Here is a 15630-nt window from a genome sequence, read left to right on the forward strand (position 1 = left end):
GCCGCAACATTCAGGGGGCACCCAGCCTCCGCAGGTCTGTCTCCTCCGGGCCCACGGCATCTGCTCAGACCCTTTTGCTTCCCGTGGACTAAGTGGCCTCCCTGCCTCTAGCCTTGCCCACTTCAGTTTCCCCTGCACTCTTCCAGCCCGGCGAGTTTATCAAAGTGCACATTGGATCACATCATTCTCTTAATGGAATCTCACTGTTCAAGTCCGAAAACCCTTAGATCCACACGTGGTGCCCTTCATGAGTGTCTGGTCCTCTGTTTCACTCTCCAGCCTCTGCTCCAGCCTTGGGAAGTTCTCTGTGGGCAAGGATTAGTCTTACTCATCCTTGAGCCCCAACCCTGAAGGTTTGTTGAATGAATGAATGCAGTGCTTCTTTGATGCAAAACTGTAAGGACCTATTTAGAAACTGTCCCTTCTCCCCTTCCCCCAGGGGATTTACTTGGAGACAAGTCCAGCCTCAGGTAACAAAGCTCAAATACAAGGATGGGTCAGGCCAGGTGGAGACATCCGATCAGTGGGGGGTTGCATACTGTCTCCCTGGTAACCAATGAGTAGGGACACCCCCCCCCCCAGCCTTTTTGGCGCCAATCCTAATCAAGGTGTAATAGGCTGGTTTAAATGTCTACTAGGATAAATTGTAATTCAGTTGGTCACCTAGCATCACTGTGGAGTTTCCTGTGTGTGTTACACTCTCATTGGCCACCTGTGCGTGGCCAGGCCGAACCGCATGGCCTTTGCCCTTAAAAGCTAGTCTGTGAAACAGAGAAGGGTCGACCTCTCTTGTAAGAGGTGCGGCCCGGAACTTTGGGTTAGATTCTTGATGCTTGGCGCGAAATAAAGCTTTGCTTGACCTTCGCTTTATATCAGTCTCGTTCCTTTAATCACGGACCCATTATTGGGGCATAACAAAAACTTTAATGAAATGTCTCTTTTCTAGATTCCAAAGGAAGCAAGCAATTGAATATTATAAGCAAGTGATACAAATAAAAGAAAATGCGGGGATTTTTGCCGCCTCCTCACTGGTCAGGAAGCAGCTGAGCATCAGCCTCAGTGACACCTTGTGTAAATTAGGTAATCGTCAATGTGTTTCTTATCAGAAGCCGGGGACTTTTCCCTCTGACCTGCATGCTTTGCTTATTTTTAAAATGTCTTCATTTCTGAAGCAGGAAAAGTCCTGCTCTACAGACTTTCAAATTTTTAGGCCCCTTGTGTACCTTCCCTCATTAGGAACGTGTCTTAGTCTGCTTGGGCTGCTAGAACAGAATGCCATAGACTGCAGACCTGAGCAACTGGAGGTGTATTTCTTCAAGTTCCAGAGGCTGGGAAGTCTAAGATCAAGGTGTCGGTAGACTCGGTGTCTGATGCAAGTCTGCCTCCTGGTCCACAGACAGCTCTTTCCTCGCCGTGTCCTCACATGGTGGAAGGAAGGGCACCTCTTTCATGAGGGCGCTAATCCCATTCATGAGGGGTTCACCCACATGACCTGATCACCTTTCAAAGGCCTCGACTCCAAATACCATCATTTGGGGCTTAGGACTTCAACATAAGAATTTTTGTAGGGGAGGGAGGCACAAATAGTCCGTAAAAGAAAGAAATCTTCTTCTTCTTTTTCTTCTTTTTTCTTTCCTTTTTTTTTTTTTTAAAGATTTTACTTATTTATTTGAGAGAGAGACAGAGAGAGCACAACAGGGGGAGGGGCAGAGGGAGAAGCAGGCTCCCCTCTGTGTGTGGGGCTCCTGAGGCAGGGTTCCATCCCAGGACCCAGAGACCATGACCTGAGGCGAAGGCAGATGCTTGACTGACTGAGCCACTCAGGCGCCCCAGAAAGAGATCCTCTAGAAATCTTTCCATTCCATATCTCCCTCACATGGCGGGGCACCATGCCCAACCATACCCCTCTCCTGGCAGGGTAGGTTCCCTTCCTCCTTCCGATGCTGTTTTAAGTCACTGTTTGTATAGGACTCGCCCCTTCATGCTTAGTCCTGTGACGCTAAAGTAACGGGTGGCTGAAAATCACAAATGGCTCTTCACATGGGCCCACCTTTGACTTTACATATAGAACGTAAGACTCAGTGCCTCAGACCTGGCCCAGAGATTTGAAGGCAATTTCTGATTAAAGATAAAGATTAAGGGGCGCCTGGATGGCTCAGTTGTTAGGCATCTGCTTTGGCTCAGGTCATGATCCCAGGGTCCTGGGATCGAGCCCCTATCAGGCTCCCTGCTCGGCCGGGGGGGCCTGCTTCTTTCTCTCTCTTGAAGACCCTGCTTGTGGTCTCTCTCTCATTGTGTCTCTCTCTATCAAAGAAATCAATAAAATCTTAAAGAAAAAGATAAAAATTAAAAACTTAAAATGAAATGGCAGTTAAAAATGGAATTGAAAATGTGGTCTTAAACCTGAAGAGGAGGGGAGGGGTTAGGTGTACTCACTCCTCTCGCTACTCTTTGTTTCTGGTATTTCTCTTTTGCTTCTCTTCACGAGGTTCTGATTGTTTCTTTGAGTTTCTTCCACCGGTGTCGTTACTGCCTGTGTTTGTGGTGCACGCTGACTTTCTTCTTCACTGGCACTACTGTTACTGGACCCTAAAGTCAGTTTCGTGTGTCTGAGGCCCAGTTAGCCAATATGTGAGCCTCCGGGTCAGAAGCAGAGAAAGCTTTATTACCAGAACGGCAGACCAATGGGCAGTCAGGGGATGGGTCTCGAACCTGCCTTGTCTCGGTTGAGCATAGGGACAGCCTATGTGGGGCTAATAAAATATGTGGGGGTGAGGGTGGGAACCGGATGGGCCTTGAAACTTCACAAGGAGAGGCTCAAAACTTCTGGGACATTGTGCTCTGGGGACATCTGGACTCCGTGCAGTGGTCTCAGAGCGTTACTTGTTGGCTTTGTGTCTGTAGGTTATCAGGTCGCCTCCCTCCTTGGTTCCTGCAGTGGGCACTGGGACAAAGAAAACAGGGACAAGGTTAATGATTCTTGCAAGGCTGTGGAGGAATGTGCTGACGTGTAGCCTGCAGGTTACAGGGGAGGAAGGGCCTAGTGACAGTTCCCATAGATGAAGAAACATAGGCCCCGGTGAGGTTAGGGTTACATATGAAGGGAGGTTTGCCCGGCTGACTGTTGATGAGCTCCCCAGAGGCCTCCTGAGAGAGGGTCCTCCTCGCCGGGCTCTGCTGTAGCCAGAGACCCCTGTGGCTGGGCCCTAGCCTTCCCTGCCTCACCACTTATTGGGCCCAGGACCCCATTAGCTTGCTCTGCAAATAGGGGCACATGGTGAGTTCTGTCCTTTGCCTGGAGTGTCGCTGCCAAACTTGGGAACCTAGGAGACTGGAGAGTTGAGCTGGGGGCTGCAGATAATTCCCGGACAGCAGGCTGGAGGCTGGCCACAGCTGGAGGGAGGGAGGAAGGGGGTGGGGTGGGGGTGGTCAGAGCTGTGAGTCCATGGGGCAGGGATGGGGAGGGGTGTGTCTCCAGTGAGCGAGTTCCCTGTGTGCCAGGTAGAGACGTCTCAACTTTATTTCTTCTACTAGGTTAGACCAGAAATCTCAAGTGCCACAACTAGAAAAATTCTGGAGTACTGTCAGGGATCATGAAATCTCATTGCCACAAGGCATGGCCAACTTCCACCTAAACAGGTTTTCAGCCTGTGCGATATTATCCCTCAGGACCGAAGTCTGGAGAAACCTCGATTGTCAGGATGGGGGGAGGAGGGGGGCCGGGGGAGAGGAGGGGGCAGGGAGCATTACTGTCATTTAGCGGGTGGAGGCCTGGGGTGCTGCTAAACACCCTATGGGGCTCAGGACAGCCCCCCAACAGCAAAAAATTATCCAGGCCAAATGTCAAAGGGTCAAGATTGAGAAACCCTACCCTGAGTTAATCAACCACTTTCCCCAGCGTGCATGTTTGTTGTCCATTTTACCATAAAACACGATTGCTTTCAGCCTAGTCATTTCCTAAGGAGGAAGAGGCTTGATACCTGCAGGGAAAGATTATTTTCAGTCCATAGATTTAGGAGTGTGCGCGTGCGTGTGTGTGTGTGTACAGTATTTTCTCAGTGACGTTTTCAGGTTGAGTACATGAAGGATTTTGTTTACAACCAGAAAATAAAGATGCAGATCTATGCAAAAGCAACTGTACACCTAATATGGTTGCTTTGTACGAATAGTTTGTTCCCAGTGGTGGAGTCTGGTCTATGACGGAGGTAGAATGTCTTCATTTACTCTCATATAACAAGTTTATTGTTACGTACATCACACTTACGCATGGGAGTGCTCAGCAATGCACAACTCTAAGGGGTGCACCTAACTTGGCAGGGGAAAGGGAAGGGGAGAAAGGACAAGTACATTTAATGGAAAAGCAAATTATTTTTTGGAAAGATTAATGAACCTTAGGAGAAGAAATGAGGTGTCGTTTGTAACAATGTCTGTCTAGGTGTGGTACCAGCTTCTTGCGTCCCAGCAGAGAAGATGTGAGTTGCCCTGGGGAGGGAATTTATAATGCTTCAGTCCTTTTGGGAGACTCTGCTTTTAGGCACATACAGGATTTTAAGAACTCGAAAGCCTTCCACTCAAAGTAATCCTTAGGTCATTGGGAATGTGGCATGCTTTGGGATAGCATTTCTAGATCCCCTTTGCCTACCTTCAATGGAGAGTGTCTTTCTGAATGGAATGTGTTTGTGTGGACTCCATCAAATAAGAAGTAAGCCAGAGCCACGTACACTCCCGGCTCCTCACCACGCGCCCTTGTAGACCGAATCTTAGGCCTACTGTAGTAAAAGTGTTACCGAACGTGGGTCATCAGAGCACTCCTTCGACACTATGTAATTTTGCGTCAAGGAAAACAAGAACCACGGTATACTGACCACTACCAGTTATGTATTCAGCGCACATGTATTTTAATCCTTATAAATTGTAATGCATAATGCAATTGCAAGCATGTTTTATCTTACCCAACTAGTTTGTAGATCGGGGATGGTTTGGGAGAATTATGTGCCCTCTAAAGAAAAACAAGCCTCCTACTGTCCCCCATCCCCCTGGAAGCACTCAGCTTGAAATCGCTGCTAACACAAGTCATTGCTTGCATCTGCCCATTGTGACTTTGGATTGGAGGTCCGGGTATGCAACTGTTGCTTCCTTTTGTCTCTAGCTTGTCTTGTGGGGTGATTTCCTAGGGTGCTCTGCAGTGGGCTACCTACCAATTTGAAGTTGTCCCTTAGGTCCCTCAACATAAATTTTATGAATGCCATATGGCCTGTATTTCAATTTAGATCATCCTACACATACCTTCTAAATTTGGGAACAATCTGTCTTGGTCTTTTCTGGTTGCAGTCACAGACAAACAGGTGGAAATAAGGTTCCCTGTGTTGGAGGACTGTCCTAAGTGTACCCGGGATATGAAAACAAAAGACAACGTTCGCCTTTCACTAACCACTTACTTTGTTAGGAGGCAAAACAAACCTACAATAGAGGATGTAACATGTGGAAGGTTTAGAACATGGCCTGAGTGGAGGAGACGGAACTGGGTTTGAGTTCTCGCGTGGCTAGAATCAGGCATGGGATCCCAGCAAGTCACATCCTCTTGGGCCCAAGTCCATCTCTGGCCCTCTCTGTAAAATAAGGGTGTTGAGTGCTTTGAGGCCCTCTGCAGAGTTGATAGTCCACACTTAAGTGCAAAGGAAGACAGCGATCAGTAGCAGGAGGTTTTTCAGGAAAAACCTCTCGGGAGGAACCCTTAAGGAAGTGGAGGGTGTGAACTGGCAGAGAAGGGTGTGGTTCTAGGGAGCAGACAGGCACGGACAAAGGTCGGAATAAAGAGAGATGTGGAGGGGGCCACGGGGGCTGTCATGAGGGGCTATGGGAAAGGGTGGGACAGGAGGTGAAGAAGCAGGCGAGTAGAGCAGGCGGTGTGGTAGCGGCAGTGTACTGGTCTGTAGGCAGTCCTGCGTGTGGGCAAGTGGAGATTTAAGTCTGAAGAAGGCCGGGGGGTCCGTGATGCCCCTGTGGGCTTATTCTCTTCAAGAGATTGTTTTGGAAATTATTCACAGTTAGAGCTCATTAAGGCTGTCGACAGTCTGTCTCCCTGTTCAGAGTGAAACAAATTTCCTGTCCATTATTGGGGAGGAAGAATTCCTGTCCCTTCAGAGGTCCTCACAGCTGGACTAAGAAACAAGTCGACATGAGACAGATTAACAGGAGAAAAACCAGATTTAATAGCGCACATTTGGGGAATCCACACAGACACAGAAATTCTAAAGACAGGCAGAATGAGAGATATATGTTGGCCTGAACTAAGGAGAACGGAGCCTTCAGTGGAAAGGAGCAGTTTATGAGGACAGTAAAGAACAGATGTTTGGTTATTGGGTGTTTGCCCTGCTGTATAGATGGGTCACTCAGATAAAACTTATTTCTGCTAACAACCCTTATTCTGGGTAAGCCCCCAGTTTTTTTATTTGAGAGAGAGAGAGAGAGAGCACACAAGCAAGGGGAGCAGCAGAGGGAGATTTACTGAGAGGAAACATCAGGGATAAGAAATTCTGGTGCAATAAACCTAACGGTGTTCTTGCTGAAGGCAGGCGTTATCTGGGGTGCGATGGGGAATGAGGAACCCGATGTCCAGGGTGGTCAGAGTTGAGGATGTTACATGGACTTCGCAGGATTCTTGCTAAAACTGGACAATGCAGAGATGAATATGGAAACCCAAAGTGAGACCTGGTTGGAAAAGAGCCCGAGAAGAGTTTAGTCAATCGTAGATTCTTAGGTGACAATGTGTGTTTTAGTTCCTGGGGATATAGCAGTGAGCAGGATGGAGAGAGCCCAACGCTGCCAATACTGGCTCAAACTGATGCAGATAGCTGTCAGATGACTAGAGACAAAACCACAGAGCTGTGTAGTTCTATGGAGATGGTAGTTAGGCAGCTGGGTACACAGGAGCTTCTATAACCGTGGAAAATGCTCTCCTGGAAAAATTCAACCACTAATGGGATGTGGATCTGTTGGAGGGAGGGGATGCACTAGGGATGTTTGTCTGGAAGTGATGGGGATACTGACTCTGAAGGGTGAGAAATCACTTGCTAAGTAAAGAGGGGTAGGGTGGCGAGAGTCATCCAGGCAGCGGGAACAGAAATTGCAAAGCTGGAAGGAGCTAGAAAGGCCAAGGTGGCTAGAATGCTGAGACTAATGTTGGGGGGAGGGTGCCCGAGGAGAATGTCAAAGAGGTACTGGGCTGAACACGGTCCCCCAGGCCTGGTCAAGGATTTGGGGTGTCACCATAAGAGTTGTTGCAAACTAGTGCGAGGTTTTTGCAAAGCAGAGGGATTGTGGGGGACCTGGGGTCACTCCTTTAATGTAGCCATCATGAGAGGTTTCTAATACAATATGTCATGCCAGAGTCATGAAGAAGCTCAAAGGATCCTTTTTTTTTTTTTTTTTGGTGGGGGTGGGACAGAAAGAGAGAGAATCTTTTTTTTTTTTCTTTTAAGGTTTTATTTATTTACTTGACAGAGATCACAAGTAGGCAGAGAGGCAGGCAGAGAGAGAGGAGGAAGCAGGCTCCCCGCTGAGCAGAGAGCCCTATGCGGGGCTTGATCCCAGGACCCTGGGATCATGACCTGAGCTAAAGGCAGAGGCTTTAAACCACTGAGCCACCCAGGCACCCTGAGAAAGAGAGAGAATCTTAAGCAGACTCCATGCCCAGCTCAGAGCCCGATGTGGGGCTCCATCTCACAACCCTAAGATCATGACCTGAGCTGAAATCAAGGATCTGACGCTTGACGGACTGAGCCATCCAGGTACCCCCAAAGGATCCTTTTTTGACACTGAGTTTCTCTTTCTTTCCAGTGTGAGTATTTTGACCTCTCAAACAGACTGAACTCCCAGGGTCAGGGACCTTGTCAAAGCAGGAGAAAGCGTGCTAGCTGTAGGACAGGGCTCTGCCAGGGAAGGAAGGGTGGGGAAATACATCAACAGGTTCTTTCTGGGTATTTACACAATTTGCCGAGCATCCAAAAGAAGCAGGAACTAGGCTCCAGGCCAACACCTTTGAAAGAAATGACCCAAATTACATTTTAACTTATTGGAAACAATGGTCATCAGTAGACCTTTCATATTTTGGTTTGGATAATAGATTAACACTGATAAATTGCTAGCTTGAAAGTCTTGGCATCTTCTTAGTCTCTTATTATATTTGATCAACATGTAAAATCCACTATGCTCTTCCAAACTGGAAGATAGTGGGCTTCCAGCAAGGATAATCCAGATTTTAATTATAGCATTTTTATGTATGAGATTAGTAAACACATATTAAGTGATGGATTTGTAGGGGCAATAAATTCTACAGTTTGTTTCCTCTTCTGATTATGGTTTTGTGAGGCACTTATTCAAAACCGAAATCTTTCCTTGTAATATATCCTTTACAGCTTGTCTCTCCTCAATTTCAGTCCAGTTCCAAGACAAATCTTAACCTACTAAAATGGTTAATTCTGGACATTTTAATACTAATCCTGCTGATGAAAAGAGGATTTTTGTGATTTGTGTTCCAAACTACTTCTGACACAGAGCCATCCTCCTGTTCTCTTTTTCCGATAAATGCTTTAAATCCGCCTTTTGAGAACTGATTTCAGTGGGCATGTGGCTTTTCATATTACATTATGTCAAGCTGAGTGTTCTGTACCGAATTGTTTATTTTGGAAGAAGTATGGTTAGATGAACTTTATGTTACTTCCCTCTCCCTGGGATTCTTTTAAAAAAGAAATGCCAACCATCTCAGTCAAATTTAGAAGGGAGAAATTAAACAAAAGCTCTAGTGGGTGATTTTCAGTAGGGTGAGTCAGTCCTCTCTCCTCATATGATTTTTAAATGCTCAGCTCAGCCATGGTCCTCTTCTCTACAGCAGTAGGTCCCTTACTCCAAAAGGTCAAGCAAGTGATATAGACAGACTGCCTTTTATTTTAACTTACATGTATAAATGTAATCATTTTCCCAAACTTTTAAATTTAGATACAAGACCTTCCTTCCTTCCTTCCTTCCTTTGTTTCTTTCTATCTTCCTTCCTTCCTTCCTTTGTTTCTTTCTATCTTCCTTCCTTCCTTCCTTCCTTCCTTTGTTTCTGTCTTTCTTTCAATAATTGGGTCCTCTGATTGGAATGAGATGTCATCATTCTCAAAATGCATCACCCACAATTTCCAGTTTTGGCTCCCTCTTTCTTCCCTCAACCTTTTACTATTAGAGCTATTAGACATTCTCCTGCAACTAAAGATACTTACAAACTTATAACCCATTAAAAATGAAACCTTGGGCACCTGGGTGGGCTCAGTCGGTTAAACACCTGTCTTCGACTCGGGTCATGATCTCACGGTCCAGGGATCAAGCCCCGGGTCAGGTTCCAGGCTCATTATAAGAATTTCTTCCAGGCTCATTATAAGAATTTCAGAGCATTCATCCTGTTTTTCACAGAAAACAACTCTCCTTATTCCACACTAAATATCTCATCAGTTTGTACAGTACTTAATTTAGTTACCAAGATGAGACTAATAATCCAGTTGACTCTTGGTCACACTAGAACCCAACAGTGAGGAACAGAAGTCTGTGGGCAGAGCAGAGATGAGCCTCCTGGCTGCAGGCTCTGAGTGTGCCCTGGGCACAGCCTGTTTTATTTTGCAGAGGAAATAGAGGGTCCTGGTTAATCTAGCAGACTCATGCATGTCTGTTAACAGGGTTTCCTCTCTACTTCTTGTGTAGATTTCATCTTATTTACTTACTTATTTATTTTTAAAGTTTTTTTTTTTTATTTGAGAGAGAGAGAGAGAGAGAGAGAGAGGGAATATGAGCAGGGGGAGGATCAGAGGGAGGAGAAGCAGACTCCCTGCTGAGCCTGGAACCTGACCTGGGGCTTGATCCCTGGACCGTGAGATCATGACCTGAGTCGAAGACTTATAAGTTTCTAAGTACCTTTAGTTGCAGGAGAATGTCTAATAGCCCTCATGAGCTTAGAATACTTTTTTTTCAGAGAGAGAGCATGCAAACTGGGGTGGATGGGGAGGGGCAAAGGGAGAGAGAGACCCTCAAGCAGGCTCCACACTTGTGTGTAGCATGCCACAGGGCTCAATATCACGACCCTGAGATCATGACCTGAGCTGAAATCAAGAGTCAGACACCGAACCAACCAGGTGCCCCACTTAGAACCCTTTTTAACCTGGAAAGGACTCTAGAGATTACTCAGCTAATTTTAAAGTTGAGAAAAAAGCAGATATGTTATATACTTACCCTGGTACAATTGATCAGAGAATCCTGTTGATTAGATAATAACATCATAGGATCAGAAAGACCTAGTGACATTCCAAACTCTTGCAGCTAGTAAGTAGTAGACTGAGGACTTGGAACCCAGTCTCTGACCCTCAATCCCATCCTCTTTGTATTGTTTGTGGGCCCCAGGAGTTTGTAGCCTTGTTGGGAAGATAAGCACATAAAAATTTGACATCAGTGAGATATGTGCTGTGACAGATGTTGGTAGAGGGTATGGGGAAGCACATAAAAGAAGGAATAAGTAAAACTTTCCAGAAAAAGTGACTTGGCTGTGAGTCCTGACAGATGTTTGTCTGGTAAAGAAGGTGAGGAAAGCATTTCAATCAAGAAGGATCCACATGAACAAAGCGAGCTGCTGGGCATGGAGAATCCTGTCTACCATATTAAAGGGTTTTTCAGGGGAGCTGCTTTCGAATTTCCAGCACAAATCGTCCTGGATAGATTTGTATTTTAGATATAATATTCTCATGGCTGAATAGAGGATGGGACTGGTGAGAGGGAACTGGACAGTCTCTTGTGTTAGACAAGGACTTTAGAAATGGGGAAAAAGAATGTATTTGAGATTTAGGAAGTAAATCCAACTGGGCTCCATGTTTGATTGGATGTGAGAGGTGAGGAAAAGAATAAGGTATCCCCCAGTTTATGGCTATACCTTAGGTCATTGCATCTTGGTAGACGAGGTTGTTGCCATTCCAGGATAGGAAGCACAGGTCAAGAGTTAGAGTGGGAGCCATGATGAGCTCATTTAGGGCACGTTGAGTTTGAATCTCATCTACGTGGAGACATTCAGTAGGGACTAGGGCACCTGAGTCTGGTGCTTAGGAGCTGTAAGACTGAGTTGGAGAAACAGATTTTGGAGTCCCTAGCATATGCTTGATGGCTCAACCTGGTAGAATGATTGAAAGAGCTAAGAAGAATATAAGACAAGAAGATGGAAGGAGATAGAACTTGGAAGAATGCTTGTATTTAGAGGGTGGGCAGTGCGAAGCGTTGTACCAAAGATGAGGACGGGCTCTAGAGGTAGGCTGAGAATCAGTAACGTCATGGAAGCTGAGAAGGGAGAGGCCTGGCAACTGACCACCAGGTTGAGAGCAGACCATCGCAACACAGAGGTCACAGGGAGCCTTCAGTTTTGGTGGAGTGGTAGGGACCAAATCCCATGAAGGAGAGAACAATGAATTTGTTCTTTCTACCCAAAGGTGGGTTGTGCACAGGCCTTCGAATTGGTGGAGTGAACTCATGCAATACTGAGTCCAGACCGTGAAAGGCTGCAGCTTGCCATCTGCAGCTGGTCCCTGTGAGCAGACGAGTCAGTGGTCTCAGTGAAAAGGGGTGGGGCATAGGACCCCTCCACCGCCAAACGCATATCCACCCTCTTTTATTATTTCCTTATGGGCAGAAAGTGAAGGCCCCTGGAGACAGCCAACTGCAACTTTCTACTCTATTGGAGACAGTGATAGCTTTCTCCCTCCCTAACATGTTTGTAGACGTTTATTGAAATAATGTGCAAACAAGCTTAATTCTCAAACTGAAGGACTTCTCACAAAGAAACTTTAGACATAGCATACTTATGGAACAACAAAAAAAGGCTTTCAACAAAGAACTAGGTATTGCATAATCCTCCTTCCTCATTACACATTTGCAGCACTTCTTCTGGGTGGAAAATAGAGACAGTGATTGTCTCTACTTCTAGCCCATTCTCTCCCAACGCAGCAGGGCGGTGGTGGGGGTGGGGAGGTGGGGGGTTGGAGGGTCGGGGGTGGGGAGTTCCTGTTGGGCAGGGTCCACAGAGCCATTCCGGGAGACTTCCTGAGGACACCTGAGATCTTCCTTGCTACCCGTTGACGACCACTTGCAATGCAAATCTGGGCTGGGGAGAAAGCAGACACAGGCCTGGCGTTGCGCAATCCCACCAAGGAGGTGACAGCACACTGTAGAGGAAGCAGGCGGAACAGGCTTAAATTTCAGTAGAATAACGACTAGAAAAGGTTGTACTTTAGAAGAATACTTAAAAGGACTGAGGATTGTCTTCAGATAAAATATCTTGTTCTTTTTCCAGAGGAAATAGTAAAGACACCACTTAAAAAAATATTGAGCGAAGGGCGCCTGGGCGGCTCAGTGGGTTAAGCCTCTACCTGCAGTTCAGGTCATGATCCCAGGGTCCTGGAATCGAGCCCCACATCTGGCTCTCTGCTCAGCAGGGAGTCTGCTTCTCTTCCTCTCTCTGCCTGCCTCTCTGCCTACTTGTGATCTCTGTCAAATAAATAAATAAATAAAATCTTTTAAAAAAATATTAAGCGGTAAAAAAGTGTGTGCATGGAGGGGAGGACTAGGAAAACTTATCACTTAAAATCTGAGAACAGGTAGTGGGTGGGCCTGTCCCCACTCTTCTCACCTCCGATTCACATTCCGTCCACATTACGTCTACGAGTTCAAAATGGAGAAGGTAACTGATGGTTCCTTCCTACGTATATTTTTATGGAAAAATCTAACCAATGCAACAGGGAGAATGGTGTTCTCTTTACCAACTTCTAGAAGTTATGGTGCTTGAATCTCAGTGAACCGGCTTTGAAGCCCATTTCTGCTGTTTTCTGGACATAAGCTTTCTGAGTCTCAGTTGTCTTACTGACCAAAAGGGGAAAATAATGTTGGCCTGTAGGGTTATTCTGAGGGTTGAATGAGAGGAGGTACACAGAGTAACAAACAGGCCCAATTTATGTTAGATTCCCCTCCCCTCCAGAATGAAGGGTTGAAGTGAGAAGAGGTTCAGTGATTTCTCTCCAGTTTAAATGAACCCGTCTTGCTGTGTTTTCTGTGCTGGGTTGGGAGGAACGACCAGCTGAGCTGGAACTCTAACCCCAAGGGAGGATGGGGTGGACTGGGGTTGGGCCTAATGCAAGGATGTCCTTTCCTGGCAGCTACAATCAATGCTTGTTGCCAGAAAGAATTGGATTGTGTCTGAGGTCAAAGCTATAGATACAGGTCCAGAATGGATCCTGGGGGTAAAGGGGTCTGGGGAGCCAAGGTGTTTGGCCAACAGGGAGTCTGAAGAACAGAAGCCTGAAATAGTGTGTGTGGAGGACCATGGTCTGTGTTACAAGTCAGAACCTCTTAAAGGGCCTGGGGCAGAATGAACATTCTGTGCGGTGTGGTTATTGGCCTCCAGAGGACCTCTGAGAATGGGTTCTTGTTCAGCTGCCACATGAGACATTCTGGCTTTCTTCTCCACTTTCTCTTGTGAGGCTAGTTAAGGCCAATGCAATGTGGCTGTCTTGAACAGGGTGATTCACAAGTACACTCTGCTGTGCTAGATTGGGCCAACTGGGAACATCATAGGGAGTTGTGAAAATAATTCAAAAAAAGGCAAAATAGCCACAGATTGCTAAGCAGAGCCAATAGCTACAACTCCCTACCAGATTTTGAGACCTGGGTTATGACTCATGAAGCAGAGAGACAGAGAACGTTTCTGCAAGCAGAAGACACCAGCTGGTCCTCAGAAGAAGAATATTCCAGTATGAGGGAAGGGGTGGTTTAGTACGTTAGTGGAGGACAAGGGCTTGGGGATGAGGATTGGTCTACCATGAACTGGAGTAAGTTACTCTTGAAAAGACGATGGATATGCACCATAAACTCTCTGGAAGGACACGTGTTTTAGGAGAAAGTTGCATAGATGGGGACTGAGATGCAGGAGAGACTTTTCCTTTATATCTTTATACATTTTAATTTTGAACCATGTGGATGTATGTCCTATTAAAAACCTAAATGAGAAAAAAAAAGACAAGTGATGATAGTGTATGCCTTACAGAATTACACAGGTCTGACAGATGACAGTCACTCATGTAATTTACAGTTGTTACTATTATTATTAATCCAGGAACAGGGGCTGGGCCATCTGCTAGTGGTTTTCACCATGATACGCCTTTTTTTTTTTAAGATTTAATTTTTATTTATTTGAGAGAGAGAGAGCACACAAGCAGGTGGAGGGGCAGAGGGAGAAGCAGACTGCCTGCTGAGCAGGGAGCCCGATGTGGGACTCCATCCCAGGACCCTGAGATCATGACCCGAGCCGAAGGGAGACACTTAACTGACTGAGCCACCCAGATGCCCCTCACCCTAATATTCTTGGTGAAGTCTCTTTGGCACATATCCAGATTGACCCTATATGCACTGGCCTTCTATTAGGTTTATAACCAGGGGTATAAATTCAGCTTCTTAAAGCAGCCATGTAAATGGGTAAAATGAATAAATGAGTACCATTAGTAAATTAGGTTGTAAAATATATATATGTGTATATTTTTACTTTTAACACATTTTAGAGAATGATATTAAATTATCGACAGTGACACCTGGCACTGTATAATGAACACCTGCAGACCTTTGCCTATATTCACCAGTTGTTAACATTTTGACCTTTGCATTCTTCCATAAACACACACACACACACACACACACACACACACACCATATATTTTTTTGACGATTTGAATGTTAGTTGCTGATATGTCATTTACATCTGTAAATACTTCAGCTTGTGTTTCCCGAGTATGAGAACAACCCCCTATGTGACCACAATACAATGCTCAAACCTAGAAAATTTAACCATCGCATAAGGCTATTTATCTAATGTGCAGTTTAGAGTCCCATGTCCCCAAGTGGTCTAGTAAATGTTCTTTATAGGCACTTGTTTTCTGTTCCAGAATCCTGTGTTAGATCTTCCATTGTATTTGGTTGTCTTCTTTTAGCCTAGAACTTTAAGTAGGCTTGTTTTGTTTTCTCATGGCATTGACATTTTTGAAGAGTCGAGGTCAGGTTCTGCTTTACCCTCCTCGCCTCAGTGTCCTTCAATTTGTATCTGACTGTTTCCTTATAATTAGACTTAGGTTAAATTTTTTAGCAGGAATACTGCAATAGATGATGTTCCAATGGCATCTTTTTTCTTTTTTTAAATACGGAATCTCCATGAATTTGTGTGTCATCCTTGTGCAGAGGGTCATGCTAAATCTTTTCCATATCATTCCAGTTTTAATATCTATGCTGCCAAAGTAGGCACCCAATGCCATGTTTTAGAAATTTTTTCCTACCCTTCTCTTTTACATATGTGAAACTAGGAGTGATTTTTTAAAATTCCAATATTTTTATTTTCAAATATCCAGCAGGTCAGTTGCTGGTCAGTGACTCTGGTCATCACGTCATCACTGAAGCAGTGGGCTATTTGTACAGATCGCTTGATTTAAGGGCGACCTACCTGGGATCTTCTCATTCATCAATCCATGGAATCCTGCAGTGAGTTTCTGTTCTGTGTCTCAACAAGAATTGTGCTTCTGGCTA

At 45.5% G+C, this 15630-nt stretch overlaps 1 protein-coding gene and 1 non-coding gene across 2 annotated transcripts in view; one reads left to right on the forward strand and one right to left on the reverse strand.

Moving 5' to 3' along the window:
- Positions 1–15630, forward strand: part of LOC123946567 (putative tetratricopeptide repeat protein 41) — a 75756-nt gene that overhangs the window by 59154 nt on the left and 972 nt on the right. The window contains 2 exon segments of the mRNA XM_046011992.1: positions 947–1080; positions 15456–15585. Coding sequence (XP_045867948.1) covers positions 947–1080; positions 15456–15585 — 264 coding nt within the window.
- On the reverse strand, positions 15245–15352 carry LOC123947803. The gene has a single exon (XR_006819836.1). It is a non-coding gene; the product is annotated as a U6 spliceosomal RNA (small nuclear RNA).

Source organism: Meles meles, chromosome 7 (assembly GCF_922984935.1).
Source record: "Meles meles chromosome 7, mMelMel3.1 paternal haplotype, whole genome shotgun sequence".
NCBI classification, from domain to species: Eukaryota; Metazoa; Chordata; class Mammalia; order Carnivora; family Mustelidae; genus Meles; species Meles meles.